General features: G+C 47.1%; 1 protein-coding gene across 1 annotated transcript in view; it reads right to left on the bottom strand.

Moving 5' to 3' along the window:
• Positions 1–22,631, bottom strand: part of FBXW8 (F-box and WD repeat domain containing 8) — a 55,011-nt gene that overhangs the window by 27,789 nt on the left and 4,591 nt on the right. Inside the window, exons 3-4 of the mRNA XM_027905332.1 lie at positions 13,120–13,284; positions 12,318–12,406 (exon numbers count right to left, since the gene is read on the bottom strand). Coding sequence (XP_027761133.1) covers positions 12,318–12,406; positions 13,120–13,284 — 254 coding nt within the window. The remainder of the gene's footprint in view (positions 1–12,317; positions 12,407–13,119; positions 13,285–22,631) is intronic.

Genomic DNA, 22,631 nt, shown 5'->3' with positions numbered 1-22,631 from the left:
ACATCTCTGAAGACTAATTAATTCATTCAACCAAGTGCTGTCTTTAAAATTGAGGCTTTTCCTTGCAGAAGTCTCACCAAAATATCACAGAAGCTGTAGTTAACCATCAGTTTGTCAACAAGAAATAAAAAAGCAGCACGAAACTTCTCAGATAAAATTGAATATACCCAAATGAATGAATGTTCAGCAAGCAAATGATTGACTGCTCTGGGACACCTAAGCCCAAATAACATATAATTAAAGGAAAAAAAAAACAACCAACAGGCAAAGCAGAGGAGAAGCTTCTTCTAGGAGTGGTCAAAGGTCACAGTTCAACAACCATTTAGATCAGTTTTGACACAACTGTGATAATTAACATTGTCAAAGGCTCACTCTTTCTCTGCCATAGCTGATACTTGGATTCTTTTGGAAGATCAAAGGTGCTCCCTCCTCTGTCAGATTTGTTGTTACATCCTGACTTTCAGGAGAAAAGGATTACAAAAGAATGGTTCTTACAAACCTCCAAGGACTGGTGTTTGGGAAAGGCTGTCCTGGGATTATGATGAAAATGAAACAGTTATTTACACGGGAGATGAAGGAAAGTGGTTTTTAAAGGTTTTAGAGGGTGCTGGGTCAGACTCAGGTACCCAGTTCCTCGGGCAGGGCCATGCTCTGGATCCAGGTGCTCTGGATCAGGTCACTCCCAACAACTCCCCCTGCAAATGCTCCAATTTATACAACTAATTAAAGTGCCCAGGGGGGAGGTGAAATCAGTCAGGCAGAGAGAGACAGAGATGCACATTAACCCTCTGCACTGCCCAGGAGGAGAGGGGAGAACAGGGTGGGACAGCCCTTCTCCCTGCTCCTCCTCCTGCAAAATCTTGCTTTCACTTCCCATTTACAGCAGCACCACTTCAAGAGGACAGGTCAGGAAAGAAGCTTCCCCCAAGCCAAATGTCTCCCGTTGGATCGGACGAGCGAGTCCGGCTCGGATCACAACAAATACCTTCAGTTTGCTACCCTGGAAAGGGCTCATTTCCTTTTCAAATCCGGAGATAAAACACAAGGGGACAGGGAACTGCACAGATCTGCTGCGGTGCCCTTCGACAAGAGCCACACAAGGCATTCTGGAAGCATTTTAGTTTCTGAGCTGATTTTCGTTTCCTTATGTGAGGGGTTGGTTGGGGTCGTGTTTTCAAGCGTCTCCTAAATGCCAAGAGCAGCAGATTATTCCCAAGGGAAGCCAAAAAATTCTCTTGTCCCTAAGTGACCCTGAAAAGCGAATTTCGAAGGGAGGCATAAAATTCTGGTAGAATTGACAGAACTGATGGAGTATTTGTTTTCATCCCAAAATAAATAAGGAAGAACAGCATCTCCTCCTAGTGTAGCTCTCACACAGTCCAGTCAAGGGAGATATATAGATATATATTTCTTTTTATAAAAGAAAGACTGAGATGGAGAAAACAATGCCAGGAATGGAGGAGAGGCACAGGGCTGGATAATCCTCTGAGCTCACTCCATCTGGGTTCTCTACCCAGCACAGAACACGAGGGATCCAGGGCTCAGGACACTCTCCCACGCACAAAACATAACACTGCAATTCTGGGATTGCAGATCCGACACCCCAGCACCCTGGTAAATGCCTAAATCAATTTTATCTCCAGAATTCAACCACGTCAAAACTCAGAGTGAACCGTTCTCTGCTCATGAAGAACCACCTGTAACCTGAGCTCAAACTGGAACAGAACCAAACGCCTCTGACCAGCAGTTGGAAATAATTTTGACCCAAATTCTGCCGTGCTGCTGCTGGGACCTGTCTCTGCAGGAGCTCTCACTGCTGAACCATGAATGAAACCACTGCTCTCCCACCTGCAGCCAGGCCCTGTGAACACAAGAGCTCGTCCCAGCACCCAGGGGTGCTCCAGGGGGTTCAGATGCTGCAGGACAATCCATAACAGGATCCTGGACACGGTGCTCCCCCCACTTCTGTCGTGGCAGAGAACAGGGAGCACAACCTGTGCCAGGAGAGCCCTGCAAGCACCCAAACCTATCTTCAGGTGTCTGTCCAGCACAGGACAAGTGCTCTGCGTTCCTCAGGAAGAGGAAGGGCTAAACTTTCTCTTCCCCACCCTTCCTGCATCCCTCTCACCCCACTTCCCACTCAACACCACCGTTCCCACCCTTCCCAGCCAACCAGTCCCTCAGAGATTCGGAGAGGCGTCACAAGACCGTGCTGGAAACACAGGTGGAGATCTGGGACCAGCGCTGGGAAATTGGGAGACACAACCCATCCCCTCAGCTGACAGCTCACCCCCTTGGCCCCCACCACGTGCCCCTCTCTGCAGCACACACTGGGACTGGACCAGCACTGAACTGGAACGATTTCAAACCCACGTCCATCCAGTTCAGAACTGAAAAATCTGATGGTTCAGCTCCCCCAGCTTTTGATGCTGTCGTAAAGAGCAGCACACTTTCAATCTGTAACCACAACAAAAGGCTTTTAAACTATTAAAGCATTGCCTTGCTGTTAATAAATAAATAAATAAATAAATAAGCTGCTCTATGGCAGATAATTGGCAAATCTGCCCTGTCAATGTAGATGGCTGGGGAGAAGAACACGCTGCACTTCGCAGAGCCTATTTCTAGATAATTTCAGGATTTCTATTCATTTCTATCACAACTTCTGCACTTTGCCCTGAAAATTTCATTTGGATTACTCAGTGAAATAACCACAGATGCAAGTCTTCTGCCCAAGAACACGCACAGTACTCCAAACCCAGTCAGCTGCTGATTTTTCTACCAAGATGGTTATGAAATGCCCACTTAGCTCTCTGCAGGAGTGAAAAAAAAAAAACCAAAACAACTCAAAACTCTCTTCCTGTTTAATCCAACAATGAATACCCTACTTGCTCTGGTACCAACAGCACTCAGCTGCTGCTTTTTCCCCCTCATGGGTGCAATGAGATGATTATTGCAGTGGCAGGTAAACCCTTCAATACCTCATGTAAGACACTCGCACTGAGAAAACCCAACAAACCAACCCCAAAACCTGACATAACCCACAGAAGACACCACACCTGCTTTCCTCCATTTAGAAGGCTGTTCCAAGTCTTGCTCTGCTGAGCACAACAGGTTTGCTTCTGACCCCAAACCCCCTCTCCAAGGTGTTCCATCCACGCCATGTGCTCAGCTCTGGGTCTTTGTCCTCCTCACAGGCACAATTCTCCCTCCCTGATGCTCAGCAGACACTCCCCACACAAACAACTCAGTTTCTCTGATGGACTTACACTCCCCTTTGCCCTTTTCTTTGGAGTATTTCAGTATACACACATGGGAAAGACAACAGTTATGTTTTTCTAAATATACTCCTCCTCCTCGATAAGCCAGCTCTGTAATTCTGCACAGATATAACTGTCAAAACTAGCCTGGAAATCCAGCTTAAGCTTTTACATAAAAATATACATAAAAACCTTGCTGAGATGGAGCAACCATAGATGGAAGGTACGTGGCAGAGAGAAACCGGGAAAAAATTAAACTCGTGTGTTATCTACGAACGAACCACGATAAAAACACCCACTGACTGATCAAAAGCATTCTGACCACTTTTTACTGGCAGCAATGCCATAATGAGATGGACATTTTCCCTGTGAGTGGAAGCAGAAGGAGCTGGGGGTTAAAAGCTGCTGCTGTCCCAGGGAAGCAGGTGGTGGAGTGTGGAGCACGTGGGAGGGAGCAGAGAGGGAGGCTGGGCACGGCTCTAATGAAGTGGTGCTGAAGAGGCAGGCGATTTCATAAGGAGAAAAACATCAGGAAACTGGTCAAAACACAGAATCTCATCTGAAAAAGCTCAACTGCGTCGGATGGCACCAGCCAGAACGAATCTGGGGAAGGGGAGGAGGGGGAGGCTGATCTCTCTCCAGAGCCCCAGATGTCTTTATCGTTGCCTAATGACAATTATACTCAACCAATTAAGACACTGCTATCACAGTTGCATTGTTAGGAAGCCTTTGGCCCTGAGTGTTGATGGCTGTCTAATTAGTGTTTGTGCAAAGTACAACTGCAACTAATATATAAACTGACAAATACACAAAAGAAAAACTGTTAACGGGAACATTTTCCAAACAGTTGAGGCTCCGCTCCCCCCGGTCCGTGGCAGCAGCACAGACAAACTGCTTTCCTCCGTGGCTTCTGTACTGCTGGCACTGCAGAATTTCACTTCAAACAGGGGGTCAGAGGGACCATCCCCGGGTTTCTGCTGGATCAGGATGTTGGTGTCAGGCAGTTTTGCTGGCTGCCTCCAGGGCCAGTCCTACCACACCACCCAGAGCACCAAAGAGCTCCGCTAAGGCCTCTCAGAAATCAGACTGGGTGGGTTTCCCCCCCATCTTCTCTAAAGAATTTGCAGCAGGAGAAAGGGGAAGGAGAAAGAGACCCCTTTGTTTCACAGTCAGGTTTGATTTCCAGAAGGCGAAGCCTGTTCTGTTTCCAGATACCTGCGGTGATCAACAAACCCAACACAAAAAAAAAACCCAAAACAACACCAACAACTTTGTTTCAGGCAGTCAGCGACCATCTGTTAATACTCAAAAGATCTTATTATGAAGTCCTTGCAATGTCAGTGCATTTTATTGAAGTCAGTAGGAATCTTGCTCAAGTAACAGTCTCCATCCCCGGCTCTGTTTAAACGGCTGCCTGTTGATAAGCAAGTCAAATAATGAGTATTTTGCATCGTCTTGCTGCAACAAGCACCTCAGAGCTTTCATCCTAATTCCACCAAAAGCAACGCACCAGCCCTTCCCGTGGTTAATTAAGGTATCCAGCCAGTGGCCCCCTCAGCAGGCTCACGAATAAGGCCCAATTAAATATGCAAACCCAAGTCCAAATGCCTTTAAGTTGGTTCAAATTGCCCCTCGGCTTCATCTCCTCTCTAAGGCTCGAGTGAAGACAGTGCTAACTCAGAATGTTCCACAGCAAAGCACCTCCTCCTCAAGGAAAGCTGGAAGGCGCCTCAATCACAACTGAAAATAGCGACATTAAACATAAATTAATTATATTTATAGAAATAGAAATTAAATATAAGTAGGAGCTTTATTTCTACAGTGTTCTGAAGTGAGGGATAACGGTGGACTGCTCAGATACATCTACCACAGGGGGAGGTGCCTCCCAGAGTAAAGCTGGATTATCAGACAGGTGAAAATTCCCCAAGCCTTCCCGCCCTCATTTCCAGTTACTCATTCCAGTTTTTCATTTGGATACATGGATTCTGCCACAGGTAGCTTGGCTAAGGGATCCCTGAAGGGAAGGATTCAGGAAAAACAGTCCAGTGGGAAGGAACACGAATGGAACACAACGACCAAAAATGGAATACAAACAGCAAAGAGCACATTTTCTGCTCTTTTGTGGTGCTACACCATAAAATACCACAAAACTCCAGATGGAGTTAAACCAAAACCTGGGTTTTAAACAATCCTGATGCTGGTGGAAGGACGGGGAGCAGGAAATTCCATCTCCCCCATTCCATCCAAATGTTATTTTGGGTTGCCTGAGACAGGAGGGCAGCTGTGACAGAAGTGACTAACGTGGACCAAAAGGGATCTGGAAAGATTTCACACGCAGGGAGCCCGTTCTGAGCATCCCTGTGATCCCTTCCCAGACTCCTCTGCTGGGAACTTCACTTCCCAGTTTATCAAACCCACGTCCATCTGGGGCCCCACTCACAGAAGGCGAGCTGCAGAGAGTTCACACCTTCCTTCCTAAGGCCTTTTTTTAGGAAATAATCCTTCTAAAAAGTGGGTTAAGCTGGTTTTTGGGGTTTTTTTTTAAAGGAAAAGTGTAGCCCTCCTGCAGCTTATCATTGTTATCCCCAAGAAAATCACCATTTCACCACCCTAAGTTCTTCTGCCTGCCTCACCTTCTACACGGAGTGGGTGCAAATGTCCTACCAAGGGAACAGAAACAGGTAAAACATTTTGATGAACCCTCACAAAGGCAGGACTTAAAGCCACAGTGTTTATTCTGCTTTTAAAGCCGAAGAACCTTCCACCATTTCGACCAAGGTTTGCACCAGCAGTAACTAAACCAGCTGCTCCACCAACAAAGCAGGTTGCTGTGGGCACAGGAGGAGAAATTCCTGGTTTTCAGAGGAACCCGAGGGGAGTTACGATGCAAGCTGGGAAAGCTCTGCTCTGGGTACATTTTGGGGGGCTGGGAGTCCATTCTGAGGATCTCTGGATACATTTTGGGGGTCTCTAGTTCAAATTTTTTTGGGGGGGTTGTGGTTCCAGGACCCCCAGACTCAGGAGGCCCTGGGTTTCAGGGGTGTATTTTGGGATGCTGGGGGTACATTTTAGGGTATTATTGGTACCCTTTGGGTTCCAGGAGCCCCAGACTCGGGAGGCCTTGGGTTTCAGGGTCCCCAGAGGTGTATTTTGGGGTGTTATTGGTCCATTTAGGGTTCCAGGACCCCTGGACTCAGGAGACAGATGCACAGAGCACCTCAGTACCTCAACATCTTCCCCTGCCTCCAGCAAACCCCACAGGTCACCCAACAACCTCGTGGTCAGACAGGCTGGAAAAGCATCTCTCACAAACACCCAAGTGTCAGGCTGCTCCTCTTGGTTTCACCTGCAAGGCTCTTTTCCAGGAGCTGACACCAAAGCCACCCCCTGTGTCACCCGACCCTCTGAACTCATGATGTCACCCTGGTCTCAGCCCTCCTAAAGGTGACTCCACTTGGCAAAAAAAAAAAAAAGCAGCTCTGACACTCAGCCCTTCCTCACAGCGATGGGAACGTGCAAGGAGAACACCAAAGGTCTAGGGGAAGGCCGAAGGGAAAAGGAATTTATTTTCACCTTCTGCTTTGTTCGACACCTCGGCTTCCACTCACCGGGAGGGGAGGGAGAGACCCAGCAAAGCTGTGCCATCCCCTCACCACCCCCCCCTCCCTCAGTGAAATTCGAGCAATTAAATAATTAATTCAGGCCCCTGGAAGCCTTCAGTTTGTTTTAAACTTTGATTCGTTTTCGTCACTAATTAATATTTTGGTTTCCTCGGGTCTGCACACGCCGAATTAAGATGCAGGAGCTAATAATAAATACAATAAATACCCAGGGAATCAGCCCGGGAGCCCCAGAGCAAGGAAAAAAATAAAACCAAATTAGATGAGAGTTGCCATGAAGTTTCTTTTAAAAAGTGTTTTCAAGCCTTTCGGGCTCTTTTCACACATCATTATGAAAACCAAAGCGAGTGGCAAGCCCAGCTTTTAAAAAGTCATTTGCAGGTCACCTTTGAGCAAGAGGAGAGGGAGGTGATGGAAGAGAACAAAGGAACCCACCAGAGAGGAGCAGCTATTTTATTCTGTTTCTGTGTTGCTCACAATGGCTTGAACTGAAAGGCTCAAATTGTTTGAGACTCCCCAGAATCAAGACAAGTGGATAAAGCCGTTTCAGTGCATTTTATTTCTCGGTATGGGGAATCAAAATGCCTCTAAACCACCTGATTGCCCTACCAACCACCCAGGCAGGATATTTAGGAAGTTCTTCCTTTGTTTCTCACTGCCTGTGGAAATGCCACCCCGAAAAAGGGGAGGAAGTGTTAATTTGATTTACAAACCACTCAGAGCAGATGGATCTCACATGCCCTAACCCAAGAAAAGCAAATCTCTAGGAAAGCAGGCAGCACTTGGTGGGGAAGGAGGAAAACACCTGAAATGAAGATTTAGGGAGAAGCCGGGGCTGATTCCCTTAGTCTGGAAGAGGGACCCCTCATGGCACCTGCTACCTCAGCTTGTGGCCCTTACATCTCCATTTATGCAGCTCTTCACTCACAGTCTCCCTTCTCCTTCTTCAGTCTAAGAAAAATGAAGGAAAAAAAATAAAGAAAAATCCACTACCTTTGTATTTCTGGGTCTCTGGAAGGGTGTTGTGGCTCTGGGCCTCTCCTGTTTATTTTCAGAGCTACCAAGAGCAGCAGTAAAGCCACTGGGCCCTTACTGCGAGCGTTAAAAATGAACACAATGCACAGTAAATTCCCACTCCAACTCACAGCCCACTCGGGGTGGGTTTCTGGGGCCAGGCCTGAGGGGGAGATGGTTGTCACCAGCACAGGGCAAGCTCACCACGTGGCTCCAGAACGGGTATTTCACACAGACAGCACGACAGTGCCACAACATGCCACGGCCTTGTTACACCACGGGATCCTCGGTGTCCTGACAAGAGTTCAAACGAGGACCAGATGCTCCCACATCATCTCCAGGAGGAACCAACCTCTGACTACAAATGCCCACCAGCGTGGCTGCCAGCGCTGCCAAGAATTAAAGAAGGTAGCAAAAGAGTAGCTGTTTTACTGTCTGGACATGAAAAAAAAAAAGCCCAGATAACTTCAGGTTTTATTAACAGAAAGAGAAGAAATCCAGGCACGCTGCACAGGAGCCAAGCAAATGGCAGCATCAGGCACGGTGAGCCTCGGCAGCAGCAGCGATTTATAAAAGCCAAGCAAGCAGCCATATAATTGCTTTAAGTAAGCTCTGACTCGAAGACGAAACTACATTTGAATTGAACACGGGGAGGGGGGAGGAGGGACATCATCCCCTTAAAGAGGATCCTCGGAGAGCGTAACCCGAGAAGGGCTGGTGAGCGCACGGCATCGATCGGGAGTGAGGTAACCACAACCACCGCCGGCTCAAATGAAAAGGGATTCGGGGGCTGACCCAGAAAACAAGCGTCGTAACCGCTGGGATGAAATTTTAATGACCGACACGAGGCTGATTGAATTCTCCGCCGTCAGCTTGCACAAAGGGAGCCGCTCGCGGCCGCCTTCCCCTCCCGGCTCGCCTTCCACCGCATCCACCCTGGATACTCTGCCATCTCCTGGCCCCGGCTTTGGCAGCAGCAGGAAGGCAGCAGAGCAAGTGGAATTAGGCGAGTCTCTCCAAGGGAGGGCTCATCCTGGAAAGTTTATCTTTTGCTGCCCTGGCGAAGTTAACAAGGAGAGCTCCCGGGCCACCTCGGACAGGGTGTGCCTCTACAAATCCCACTCGTGGCTGCTGTTTTAACTCTGCCCACAACCCGTCTTTTTGGGAAGATGGAAAAAACCTCTACGGCAACTCAACCAGAAATTCTTCCACTTCCCAGCAGAGTTGGAAGGAGTACAGTGACAAACACATGGTGAGGTTCAGATCAAATCAGATTGATTCCAGGCTTGCTCCAAGGCTCCCAAAACACACCAGCCCCAGTATTTTTCTTGGGGAATTCCTCCCCTGTCCAACTTGAACTACTCTCCCCAGCTAGAACTTAAGCTGGGTACTGCCATAAAAGACAATTAAAGATGTTTCTATTAGCAACAAAAGGAGGGCTAAGGAGAATCTCCATTATTGCACTGGGGGGAACACGTGACAAAGGATGGGGAAAAGGCTGAGGGACTTGATGCCTTCTTGCCCTCACTCTTAAATAGTCAGGCCAGTTGTTCCCAGGGTACCCAGCCCCTGAGCTGGAAGACAGGGATGGGAGCAGGATGAAGCCCCCATAGTCCAAAGGGAAACACGCAGACAGGTCCCTGGAGCAGGTGGGATCCACCCAAGGGTGCTGAGGGCCCTGACAAAGAGCTCACCGAGCCACCTTCCACCATTTATCAGCAGTCCTGGCTCACTGGGAGACTGGAAGTGGTGCCCACCTAGCAGATGGGCTGGAAGGAGGATCCAGGGAACTACCTGTCAGCCTGCCCTGAGTGCCAGGGAAAGTCAGGGAGCAGAACAAGGGGATTGTGCCGAGTCCTACTCTTGGAACCCCATGGAATGCTCCAGGCTTGGGGAGGAGTGGCTGGACAAGGTGGACAAGGACGTGCAGAGATGGCTGATGGGGGCAGGAGGCCAATGGGCCCTGGGTGTGCCAGTTCTGGTGTGTCCCAGCCCCAGGGCAGTGCCCTCCCTGTGCTGCCACTGCTGGAGCACCTCCAGCCCTGGGGGCACTTCTGGGCCCCTCAGCCAGGAGAGACACTGAGGGGCTGGAGCAGCTGAGGGAGCTGGGACCAAAAACCCCACTAAAACCTGAGTGGCACTGCTCACAAAAACCCCAGAAAATGCCCCACCACAGCGCTGCATTAACATCAGGAGCACCCCCAGCTTCTCAGGCCTGGCAAAGTCACACACCAGCTCAGTTTACACACAGGACAGGTCTCGCTGTAATCCCTGATTGTTCACATGCAAAGCTGAGCACAGAAGTGTTTGTGAAACCAGAGAGAGAATCATTAAATGTAACAGATAATTGATATTTATGCCGAGGAGAGAATTGACTCTGTAAACCTCAGCTATTAAATTACTTGTTCGGTGCTGAAAGAATGCAACAGTTTGCTATTGATCACCAGATTCATTACACTTTTATGGCAAATCTGAAAGCACAAGGCCATTAAGTACAATATTACAAGCTGGGAGAGAAAGGGGAGGGTTATGTTTGGATTTAAAAAAAAAAACACCACAAACTAAACATAAAATACAACAAACAACAAAACCCCAACGAATTCCTCAACCTATGTATCATAAATACTTACCAAATGCACATAACAAGAAGTCTCTCCCTGCACCATTTGCTAATGTCCTTGGAAGTTTTAGTTATCTCATTTGCCAATTACCACTTATCAAATTAAGAGAGGCTTTCAGAGACCTCCAGCCAAAGCAGAGTGAAGGGACAAGCAGTGAACAGCAAAGGGCAGCACTTTTGTGTTCTAACATCCTATAGCACTTCATTTACTAAGCAGGTGAAGTCAGGCAGCTGAATTCTGATTGTTCCTTTATCAAACATGTTCTCCCAGCTTCATAAGAAGGTAATTCATTTTCTCAGAGAAGGGGAATTACTGCAGAGTAATTTAAATGAACACTGCTTTTTCCAAGGGGTACACACAGGCAGCTTTTCCCTCAGTGGTCTCTTACCTGCTCACCTATTTTCAGGAACCTTTCAGGAGCCTGAATTATTCACTGGCACCACCTCCCTTCATGGGACTGATGCAAACTCACCAAAAGAATCAAGAGATGCTGGAGGAACCGGGGATCCAGCATGAAAAGAGTGTGTGAAACAGCTTAAACCCAACTGCTGTAACACAGCAAGCTAAAACATCCACTGTCTGAGTTTGACAGGCAGGATTAATAATCCTTTTTATTTAAAGTACTCACATGAAAGCGTTAATTACCTTTATTAATACTTTGGAAATGTAAATCATTCTCCCTAACTTCCTTTTGATTACAAACACCACATGGAAAGCCCAGAAGGAGGAGGATCAACAGTCAAGGGGCAGGATGGCAAAGAGAACAGGAAGGGAGAGCTGCAAATGAAGAAGGGGAAAGTAGTGGAAGAACACCAAGACAAAAACTCCAAATAAACCAGCTCCTTTCACTCCTGCTGATAGTTTAGATCTCTCCTCAGTTGCCCAAGAGCATTCAAAGCATTCCCATGTATGAGAGAGTTTTCAAGGCACCTCTCTTGGAACCAGGCTGTGAATTTTATGGCATTTTACAAGTGGTTTTCTCTAATCCCACAGTGCAGAAGCACAGTATTAACAGGAAGTGCTCCTATAAAATATGGAATTCTGGTATGTTAAGGACAATGTGCCCTGACTGCCCCTGGATGAATTTTAATTACTCGTGGCTCCTAATTACTGAACCTGTAAAACTGAACTAGAAAACAGTTAAACTTTACACCTATTCAGACAGTCACAAGAGTTTGTGAGGGTCTTAAAATTGTATTTAAGAGGATAAACCAAATTAATAGTTAACATTAAAGCAAGGTCCAGAAAAAGCTTTTTATTGGGAAAAGAAAACTTGTGGGTTTATCTATTTTTGGGTAGGTTATTTCCTGCCGATGTCTTCCTTTAAATAACAACTAAGGAAAGCAGCAGCCCTTCTAAAGTTATTTTTGTGGGCTGTGACAAGATGTCCTTGTGATTAAGAGATTTTCATGGGAAAAAATAATAACAAAGGGAGTTGTTCAGTAGATGTGTACAGTGTTTAACACATTCTGGGCGCTTCCAGTGCAAAACAATATAGATACAGTTCATCAGAAAGCACTTTACAGGGACTGCATGCATAGAGATACTGGAGATAACTTTAGAACAGTACAATAAAAATATGCACTGCTGAAATAATTTGCAGATAACCAACATTATCAGGCATTTAGGGACAGTCTGTCCATCATTATCAGGCATTTAAGGACAGTCTCTCACCAGGAGGAACTGGCAGTCAGGGAAATCCACCCTGGTGCCTCAAACAGGTGCTGCTTCTGGATGTGCTGAAGGCAGGACAGGAGGTATCAAAGGGTGAAGATGAAAGGGGCGTTTCACAGCCTCCCACTCACCCAGCAATGACAACTCCATCGCAGGAATGGACGTCACACAGCACCTTCCCCAGCTCGTACCTCAGCTGGCTCACGGCTCCGATCCGGTTCTGCCACAGAGGACACAGCGGCTTGAAATTCCAGCTCCTGCATCCACCAAAACCTGCTGGGTGGGAAAGCCCTGAGCTCTGCTTTTGCTGCTGCAGCACAGCTGAGAGGAAAGGCACTTCTGTCCCATAAACCCCTCAGCAGGCAAAAAGGAGCTGCAATACACGGTTATGTTTTTTTAAAAAGGATTCTGTGCAGCACTGGGGAAGATGTTGGAAAATTCTTTTAACTCTGGGGCAACAGTGGTTGATCCCTCCATCTGTGCCAGCTGCTGCTTCCTTATTTCCCTGTACCAGTGATTGACATCTAGGAGGTGTCTTGGCGGTGAGAACAAGGATTGTGTGTCAGGGCAAAGGGTGATAAGAGAGGTACTTTACGACCTGACCGTGTACTTGAGATGCTCTCAAGGAGAGGAGATTCCTTAGAACATCTGGAACCACATCCAAGAAGTTATCAGCACACGTGTACGTATGCAGGAAATATAATTAACATGTAACAGAAAGGTGATGAGTTTTCTGACTATAACCCGGGCTGTGGGACTGCCGGGTGTAGATGACACGAGGAGTTATCCCCAGTAACATGGAGTTATTCCCCTTCACAAAGCAATGTCAGCTTTCTAATCCAACAAACTGCTTGAAGACTTTTATTTCCAACTTTTCACTCCCACCTGCCGGGACCAGGTTCCCGTTTTTCCACCGAAGAAAGCCCCTCTCACCTTCCAGTTGTACTTCAGCGTGCGCTCCCTGGCCCGGCAGTTCTTGAGGGCCAGTTTCCAGCAGGAATGCTCGGAGATGCTCATGTCCAACAGGTATCCCTCCTCCTGGCACAGCCTGTACCACAGCACTTCATCCTCTGCAAGGATTTTCCACGTCTTGCTGACCTAAAAATCAAATTTTAATATGTGTGTCTCACATATCCACATCTGGGCAACGCTCGGAGGCACGTGGTGGGATTCTTGGGGTGTCCTGTGCAGAGCCAGGAGCTGGACTGGATCCTGGTGGCTCCCTTCCAACCCAGCTTATTTTATGGTTCTGTGATAAATTTGTAAGTGAAAATTACATTTGTTATAAAATTCTTTATATAGCACCTGAAATATAAACACGTAAGTCAACCTGGGCCTGCACTGAGACCGAATTCTCAGCTCAACAAATATATTTGTTCGCCCTTTATACTACTGAGTGCATGAAACCCCCAAACCCTTAACAAAATGCTTGTTTTTTGTGGGGTTCAACTGAGTTTCTACTCCACTAAAACTCCATGAAACACCGACAACCTGAAATATCAGCGCACTGGAAAACTTCAGAGGGAAAAGCAGCAACAAAACAATTAAGGCAGCACTGCAAGCTTAGAGAAAAATAAGAATTTATCTTCGTATTTGGAGCTAAGAAGCCCTCTCACACCACACCACCACATCTCCAAAGTCCTACTGACAGTGCCTGATTAGGGCTATGGCATTAGTGATTTATAACCTATTGTATTACAGTATGCATAAATAGGAATGAATTATTAAGTTTTTGAAGCAGCCTCACGTTGCTGGCCATTCCAGAGAGAACAGAGCTTCATCACAATCAATTGTGGGCTCGGAATTAAAGATTCAAGAGGTAAGAGCCAACTTAAGTAGCGTTTGTTCCCTGTAATTCTTAATTTAAAATAAAAAATTAAAAAAAAAAAAAAAAGCCAACACAACAGCCGTAACCAATGAAAGCCAGGAGTGGGGAGAGCAGCAATCAATCGTGCTCTGCTTCCAAAAAGATCCCAACAACCTCCTGAGACTGACATCATTTTTAGTAAATTACAATTAAGCATCTAATGCCCATTTCAGACCCAAGATTGCACCGAGGATCGAGGTCTGCCACTGACACCACCCCTCCCAGCACCATCCCTTTGTGTTTATTTGTTCTGGGCTCCCTCACAGACTCCACACGGCACGGGGAGGTGACAGAGGAGTTATTCCTTGTTCTCCATTTTATGACATTAATCTCTTTTGTATTTTCACACTGCCACACACACAACCCCCTGCTTCAAACCTAAACCCACGGCTTTCAAAAGGAAAGCACAGCTTCAGAAAATTGTATCTGGTGAGGAATAAACATCAGATCCTGTGGGTTGGTAGATTTGCACGAGTCCATGAGCTGCTGGAAGCTTATGGAGAGGTCAGGAAAACAAGCCCTGCCTCCAGTAAATCAAGGAATCTCAAGAGTTTGGAACTGTCAGCCCGCCCAGAACACCCACAACACAACACTAAGGGCCAGAAAGCACCCAAAACCACCACCCTGAGCCTCACAGGTCACAGCAGGTGCAAAAAGATCTCACACAAATGGTCCCAAAGCTCCTGCAGACTGTCCAGTCCCCAGACAGAGGGACACCCTGCTCTGCAATGCCCTGCTTCCTCCAGGGAAAAAAAATCTTTAATGTGGGAATAACCTGCAAATGTTTTTAAAGATCTGATACAGGAATATCCAAGTGCAGCAAAAGAAATATTCCAGTTGATCACCAAGAGACCTCAGTGCAAACCAGGAGACACAACAATCCCCTCCCGTCCCATAACAGGGAAAACCACCTGGACAGGGCCATCCTAATGCCTTTAAATGACACAAACAGCACCGAGTCTCCTCAAGCATGACACATCCCATCACCCTGCAATAAAAAATCAGTGCGATCCAAAATCCAACCCGTCAGAGCCTAGCGAGGAGTTTGCTCTCGATTTGATTTTAAACTAAGACAAATGCGTATCTTATTGCTTGTCAGCTTTGTGCTGACACACCAGAAGAGCAGCTGTGGGGCAGGTTGGAACCTCTGCCCCCCTCCCAAAACACGTTCAGTGAGCACACACACACAGAGCCAACACGGCCAAAACCAGGCCAGCCCCTGCCTTGCTTTAAAAAACAAAAATCAAAAATAAACACACACCTTCGGAGTTTGCCAAAACAGACAATATTGTACAGACCTTTCAAGTTTCAAGGTCTTAAAAGCATTTTATAAAGGCACTAAAACAAAAGAAAAGGGGGCGGGGGGGGAACATAAAATTCCAACCGCCTTTTCAACTTTCCAGGGGAATAAAGATCCCATCCTATTCTGATTTTTTTTAAATCAAATTACAGCGAATCCTGCTGCTTTACAAGCCTGGATTTCCAAAGAGTCCCTCGCACAGCCTTCTCCTACGGCCCCAAAACCCGCATGCCAAGCCCTTGTAAAAGCCCCACTGAGCGAGCCTCAGCTGCACGAAATCACTAATAAAAGAGGCTCAAGCATTTCCCTTTACAGCACCACTGTGAGCTGCTGCATTAAAACCAGCCTTTGGCTCCAAGTCAGCTTTATTAGATCTGCCTGACTTCAGACTTTCAGGTGAGGCCCCAAAAGCCAGAGTGGTAGGGCTTTATTTACCAGCCACGCTTGCCCCGTGGGTTGGAGGGGCTGAGATGTGCAAAGCTCTCATTAAAGCACAGACATCGCTGTTTCCAAATCTACGCTGCCCAGAAACTCCAGAAAAAACATCAGTGACAACATCTTTGGAACTGTTTATAAATTGAGAGTCCCCTATTTATTTTGTCTTTAAGGTTCCTATTGTCTTTTTACTACAGAAAGTTTGGGGTTCCCCTGAGCTCCACACAGGAACAGTTTTGTAACTTATGGTTCAGCAAGTAATAATGTTCTGAAGGACTTCAAAGACCTCTGCTGACAGAGATTTTGCTATTGGAGTTTGCCTGTGGGAGATTTCCCCCCCTCCTTTCCAAAAAAAAAGAAAAGCCCCACGAGAAGGTAGTTTAGGTTTTAAAGAAGATTAGGGTAGATTTAGTTGACCGAGCTTAGGATTACTTCCAAATAAGTAGGGAGAGGTAGACTATTGGTAAAAACAAAGTGATCCAAATAAAGGAAGGGGTCTGTGTGTTTCTGTGTCAGTTCCGAGTAAACGACTCAGGTCCCCGGAGTTAATCTTGATAGACCTGAACGTACCCAGGACAACACAGAGAGCCAAACAGTCCTGAATCCAAAGCCACTCCCGTGGAAGCTGCTCATTGTTTCAGTTCACAGCCACGAGCATGGAATGGTTTGGGTTGGAAGGGACCTTTAAGACCACCCAGTGCCACCCCCTGCCATGGGCAGGGACACCTCCCACCAGCCCAGGTTTCTCCAAGCCCTGTCCAACCTGGCCTTGGACACTTCCAGGGATCCAGGGGCAGCCACAGCTTCTCTGGGCAACCTGTGCCAGGACCTGCCCACCCTCACAGCCAACAATTCCTTCCCAATATCCCATCTCTCCCTGCCCTCTGGCACTGGGAAGCCATTCCCTGTGTCCTGTCCCTCCATCCCTTGTCCCCAGTTCCTCTCCAGCTCTCCTGGAGCCCCTTTAGGCCCTGCAAGGGGCTCTCAGGTCTCCCTGGAGCCTTCTCTTCTCCAGGTGAACCCCCCCAGCTGTCCCAGCCTGGCTCCAGAGCAGAGGGGCTCCAGCCCTGGCAGCATCTCCGTGGCCTCCTCTGGACTCTCTCCAGCAGCTCCACGTCCTCCCTGTGCTGTTCCCAGGGCCGGGGCAGCTCTGCAGGGGGGTCTCAGCTGAGGGGGCAGAGGGGCAGAATCCCCCCTGCCCTGCTGCCCACGCTGAGGGATCAGCCCAGCACGGGGGGGTTCTGGGGGCTGGTTCATGTCCAGCCTCTCCCCCACCAGCACCCCAAAATCCTCCTCCCCAGGGCTGCTCTCCAGCCATTCAAAATGCACACAAGATCTTCCCCTTTTAGGTGTATAAACACCAAAAGCAGAACAGTTTGACAATCCCAGAAGCCCTCGAGCAGCTGAGACTCTTGATTTATGCGAGACAATTCTTCCTGAATTCCTAGAAACAGCCTCCCTTTGCCCTAGATACATAAACAACCGTGTTGGTAAACACTTCCAAACCTTCCCGAAGACGAAAACAGAACAGGTCAAGGGAATTTCCCACTGATCCGTTCAGAAACTAAACTGCCTCAGCACTGCCAAAATTCAGCACTACTGCCCAGCAGCATTTCACACCACAGAATGCAATTCATGCAGTCTCTGGGATCTACTAAAAATCAACAACTGTTGGAGAAGTTTACAGGTGGGACACATCCCCTTGTTTCACAGCATAAAGACCAGGTTCTCAGGCCATGAGTAAATGAATTATTTCTGCAGTTTCAGCCCCAAAGGAACCAAGAACTTGTGGTGTGTTTCAGTTTGTCACATTTGTGGTGTCCCAAGGGACAGGGTTTTTTTTCTCCTCTACATCACAGCCAGGAGGAAGAAGTGACTGAGGGCACCCCAATTTTAGGGCTGCACAAGGACTTGGGATTTCAAGTGCTACGCAGGTATTTTGTGTTTCATGGTACTAATCACTCCCCTCTCCAAAAAAAAAAAAAAAACTCAAAGAAAAGCTGTGGGGAAGTGAGGGAGAGGGAAGTATCAGGGTGAAATTCAAGTTCTGCAGACAGCCCGTGGTGTGATTAAATCTCAAAGAGGCTTTGAAGTCAGGCTACTTTCCTGTTAGTTGGTTACCAATTTGGCATCAGGAACTGAGCAAACAGGTTCTCTCCAAAGGCTCTCACACGGATCATGATGCCAATTCCACTAACCGGCCCCATTTCCCTAAAATCCCAAGGCACCTCAATAAAAAGAAACCTTTCTGGGATAACACTGTAAAGCAGCAGGGTTTTCTGTGGAACAGAAGAGGGCTTCCCCCCCTTCAAAATCAAAACCACCGAGAGAAAAATGAAAATGGCATTTATTTTTATGGCTTCGCTTTTCATTTGAACGCTTCAAAAAGAAGCCAGCTCTGCACTGGATATCCATCTCCCTGGGAAAGGCCTGTAAAACCCTGGGCACTTGCTCAGCTACCTGTCAGCTGCCACACAGGAACAGGGATCTGGGCTGAGGAGAAACGTGGAAAATTACGCATTCAAATGTGGGAAAAAATGTGTTAGAAGGCTTTTTTTTATGAGAGCAGGTTCAGGAGAAAAGCCAAAGTGAGAGGGAGAAAGAGAAATCAAGAGCAGCCCAAGCACAGGGAAAGGGGCAGCCCTTCCCCAGCCAACCCTTTTACTGTGCCATGAGGAAAAGCGATCGTGCCTGAGGGGGGGAAAAAGAGAGAGGGAAGGAATAACCTTAAACTAATCCACTTCAGAAATGGAACCCCATTCCATTTCATGGGATGTGGCCCTTACTTATCTCTACCTCAAGTGACAGAAACTTGAGCGTATCTGAAAGCTTTAGTCTCCTGGACAGCCTCAAAAAAAAAAAAATAATCCTCGGGAATTCTTTCCTCTGCAACAACAGGAGTTAATTTCCTTTTAACAGTCCTTGTTGCTAAAAGGCATTAGAAAGTCAAAGTTTTCAGCAGTAACCACCTGTGGCTGTTTAACACTATGACACACTGAACGTGAAAAGCCCAATTTCCTTTCAATGCCTGGGCCATTTGGGGAATATTTGTGCCTGTTTTACCATCCCCATCAGACCCTGTCCGTCACTTCTGTCTTTACACGCTGACATTTCTTTCTCTGGAGTGTTTGTTACACAGAGAATGGTTTGGGTGGGATTTCTGTGAAGTTGCAAGATGCGCTTTGTACGTAAATTAACGAGCAGCAGCCTGGACCCTGACCAGTGGCCATGGGAGAAACTGGCAGAGAGTATCCACAATATTCTACTTCATTTCACTGGGTAATCAGCACTTCCCAATTAAGTTTGCTTTGACGGCTCATTCAGAGAGGAGGTTCATCATTCAGTGGGTGAAGAAAGGAAATAAAGAGGCTGAACAACCCCAAGCAGGGTGAGGTGTGAGTGTTTCATAAAGCTACTTGAAAAGACAGGCAGTTTCTAAAACATGAATTATGGACCGTGCCTGAGCACAGACTGGTGAATGCATCATCTGAAAGTATCCCAAAATAAAAATGTGAACCCCCTGTGGGGCTGGGGGTGAGGAAATCAGAGTCACTGAAGAATCTAGCCTCACATGAAAACACTGCAGACAGGAAGTTACTATCACTACTCTAATTTCTGTGGTTCCAAGCACACACAGGAGTGTGAGGAACAGCTCTTGCCATGCCCTCAGCACTGCCAAGTTCTAAATATTGCAGCAAGACATTCACTTGCTTCTGAACGCGCTCACTCGAATCAAAATATCTCTGCAATATTTATTTTAAATTTTGAGGCTTTGCTTCTGCCTGAGCCGCGCATGTTTTATTTAACTCTACTCAACTGCAGCCACAAACCCAGCTCGTGGATTATCTCTCAATATTCAGCTTTGGAACTGTTTCCTGTAAGTAAGTGGGGCTGCCACCCAATTTTCCTGCATCAAGGCGGCTGTTCCTTGATGATTTCTGCTCCTTTTAGGCGGTGTCAGANCCCCCAGCTGTCCCAGCCTGGCTCCAGAGCAGAGGGGCTCCAGCCCTGGCAGCATCTCCGTGGCCTCCTCTGGACTCTCTCCAGCAGCTCCACGTCCTCCCTGTGCTGTTCCCAGGGCTGGGGCAGCTCTGCAGGGGGGTCTCAGCTGAGGGGGCAGAGGGGCAGAATCCCCCCTGCCCTGCTGCCCACGCTGGGGGATCAGCCCAGCACAGGGGGGTTCTGGGTGCTGGTTCATGTCCAGCCTCTCCCCCACCAGCACCCCAAAATCCTCCTCCCCAGGGCTGCTCTCCAGCCATTCAAAATGCACACGAGATCTTCCCCTTTTAGGTGTATAAACACCAAAAGCAGAACAGTTTGACAATCCCAGAAGCCCTCGAGCAGCTAAGACTCTTGATTTATGCGAGACAATTCTTCCAGAATTCCTAGAAACAGCCTCCCTTTGCCCTAGATACATAAACAACCATGTTGGTAAACACTTCCAAACCTTCCCGAAGACGAAAACAGAACAGGTCAAGGGAATTTCCCACTGATCCGTTCAGAAACTAAACTGCCTCAGCACTGCCAAAATTCAGCACTACTGCCCAGCAGCATTTCACACCACAGAATGCAATTCATGCAGTCTCTGGGATCTACTAAAAATCAACAACTGTTGGAGAAGTTCACAGGTGAGACACATCCCCTTGTTTCACAGCATAAAGACCAGGTTCTCAGGCCATGAGTAAATGAATTATTTCTGCAGTTTCAGCCCCAAAGGAACCAAGAACTTGTGGTGTGTTTCAGTTTGTCACATTTGTGGTGTCCCAAGGGTTTTTTTTTCTCCTCTACATCACAGCCAGGAGGAAGAAGTGACTGAGGGCACCCCAATTTTAGGGCTGCACAAGGACTTGGGATTTCAAGTGCTACGCAGATATTTTGTGTTTCATGGTACTAATCCCTCCCCTCCAAAAAAAAAAAACTCAAAGAAAAGCTGTGGGGAAGTGAGGGAGAGGGAAGTATCAGGGTGAAATTCAAGTTCTGCAGACAGCCCGTGGTGTGATTAAATCTCAAAGAGGCTTTGAAGTCAGGCTACTTTCCTGTTAGTTGGTTACCAATTTGGCATCAGGAACTGAGCAAACAGGTTCTCTCCAAAGGCTCTCACATGGATCATGATGCCAATTCCACTAACCGGCCCCATTTCCCTAAAATCCCAAGGCACCTCAATAAAAAGAAACCTTTCTGGGATAACACTGTAAAGCAGCAGGGTTTTCTGTGGAACAGAAGAGGGCTTCCCCCCCTTCAAAATCAAAACCACCGAGAGAAAAATGAAAATGGCATTTATTTTTATGGCTTCGCTTTTCATTTGAACGCTTCAAAAAGAAGCCAGCTCTGCACTGGATATCCATCTCCCTGGGAAAGGCCTGTAAAACCCCGGGCACTTGCTCAGCTACCTGTCAGCTGCCACACAGGAACAGGGATCTGGGCTGAGGAGAAACGTGGAAAATTACACGTTCAAATGTGGAAAAAAATGTGTTAGAACGCTTTTTTTATGAGAGCAGGTTCAGGAGAAAAGCCAAAGTGAGAGGGAGAAAGAGAAATCAAGAGCAGCCCAAGCACAGGGAAAGGGGCAGCCCTTCCCCAGCCAACCCTTTTACTGTGCCATGAGGAAAAGTGATCGTGCCTGAGGGGGGGGAAAAGAGAGAGGGAAGGAATAACCTTAAACTAATCCACTTCAGAAATGCAACCCCATTCCATTTCATGGGATGTGGCCCTTACTGATGGTTTATCTCTACCTCAAGTGACAGAAACTTGAGCGTATCTGAAAGCTTCAGTCTCCTGGACAGCCTCAAAAAAAAAAAATAATCCTCGGGAATTCTTTCCTCTGCAACAACAGGAGTTAATTTCCTTTTAACAGTCCTTGTTGCTAAAAGGCATTAGAAAGTCAAAGTTTTCAGCAATAACCACCTGTGGCTGTTTAACACTATGACACACTGAACACGAAAAGCCCAATTTCCTTTCAATGCCTGTGCCATTTGGGGAATATTTGTGCCTGTTTTACCATCCCCATCAGACCCTGTCCGTCACTTCTGTCTTTACACGCTAACAGTTCTTTCTCTGGAGTGTTTGTTACACAGAGAATGGTTTGGGTGGGATTTCTGTGAAGTTGCAAGATGTGCTTTGTACGTAAATTAACGAGCAGCAGCCTGGACCCTGACCAGTGGCCATGGGAGAAGCTGGCAGAGAGTATCCACAATATTCTACTTCATTTCACTGGGTAATCAGCACTTCCCAATTAAGTTTGCTTTGACGGCTCATTCAGAGAGGAGGTTCATCATTCAGTGGGTGAAGAAAGGAAATAAAGAGGCTGAAAAACCCCAAGCAGGGTGAGGTGTGAGTGTTTCATAAAGCTACTTGAAAAGACAGGCAGTTTCTAAACATGAATTATGGACCGTGCCTGAGCACAGACTGGTGAATGCATCATCTGAAAGTATCCCAGAATAAAAATGTGAACCCCCTGTGGGGCTGGGGGTGAGGAAATCAGAGTCACTGAAGAATCTAGCCTCACATGAAAACACTGCAGACAGGAAGTTACTATCACTACTCTAATTTCTGTGGTTCCAAGCACACACAGGAGTGTGGGGAACAGCTCTTGCCATGCCCTCAGCACTGCCAAGTTCTAAATATTGCAGCAAGACATTCACTTGCTTCTGAACACGCTCACTCGAATCAAAATATCTCTGCAATATTTATTTTAAATTTTGAGGCTTTGCTTCTGCCTGAGCCGCGCATGTTTTATTTAACTCTACTCAACTGCAGCCACAAACCCAGCTCGTGGATTATCTCTCAATATTCAGCTTTGGAACTGTTTCCTGTAAGTAAGTGGGGCTGCCACCCAATTTTCCT

This window comes from Empidonax traillii, unplaced genomic scaffold (assembly GCF_003031625.1).
Source record: "Empidonax traillii isolate 1590-97213 ecotype Southwest subspecies unplaced genomic scaffold, ASM303162v1 scaffold1142:size416873, whole genome shotgun sequence".
NCBI classification, from domain to species: domain Eukaryota; kingdom Metazoa; phylum Chordata; class Aves; order Passeriformes; family Tyrannidae; genus Empidonax; species Empidonax traillii.
Note: the sequence above shows the minus strand (reverse complement) of the source record. Positions and strands in the feature narration are given on the sequence as shown.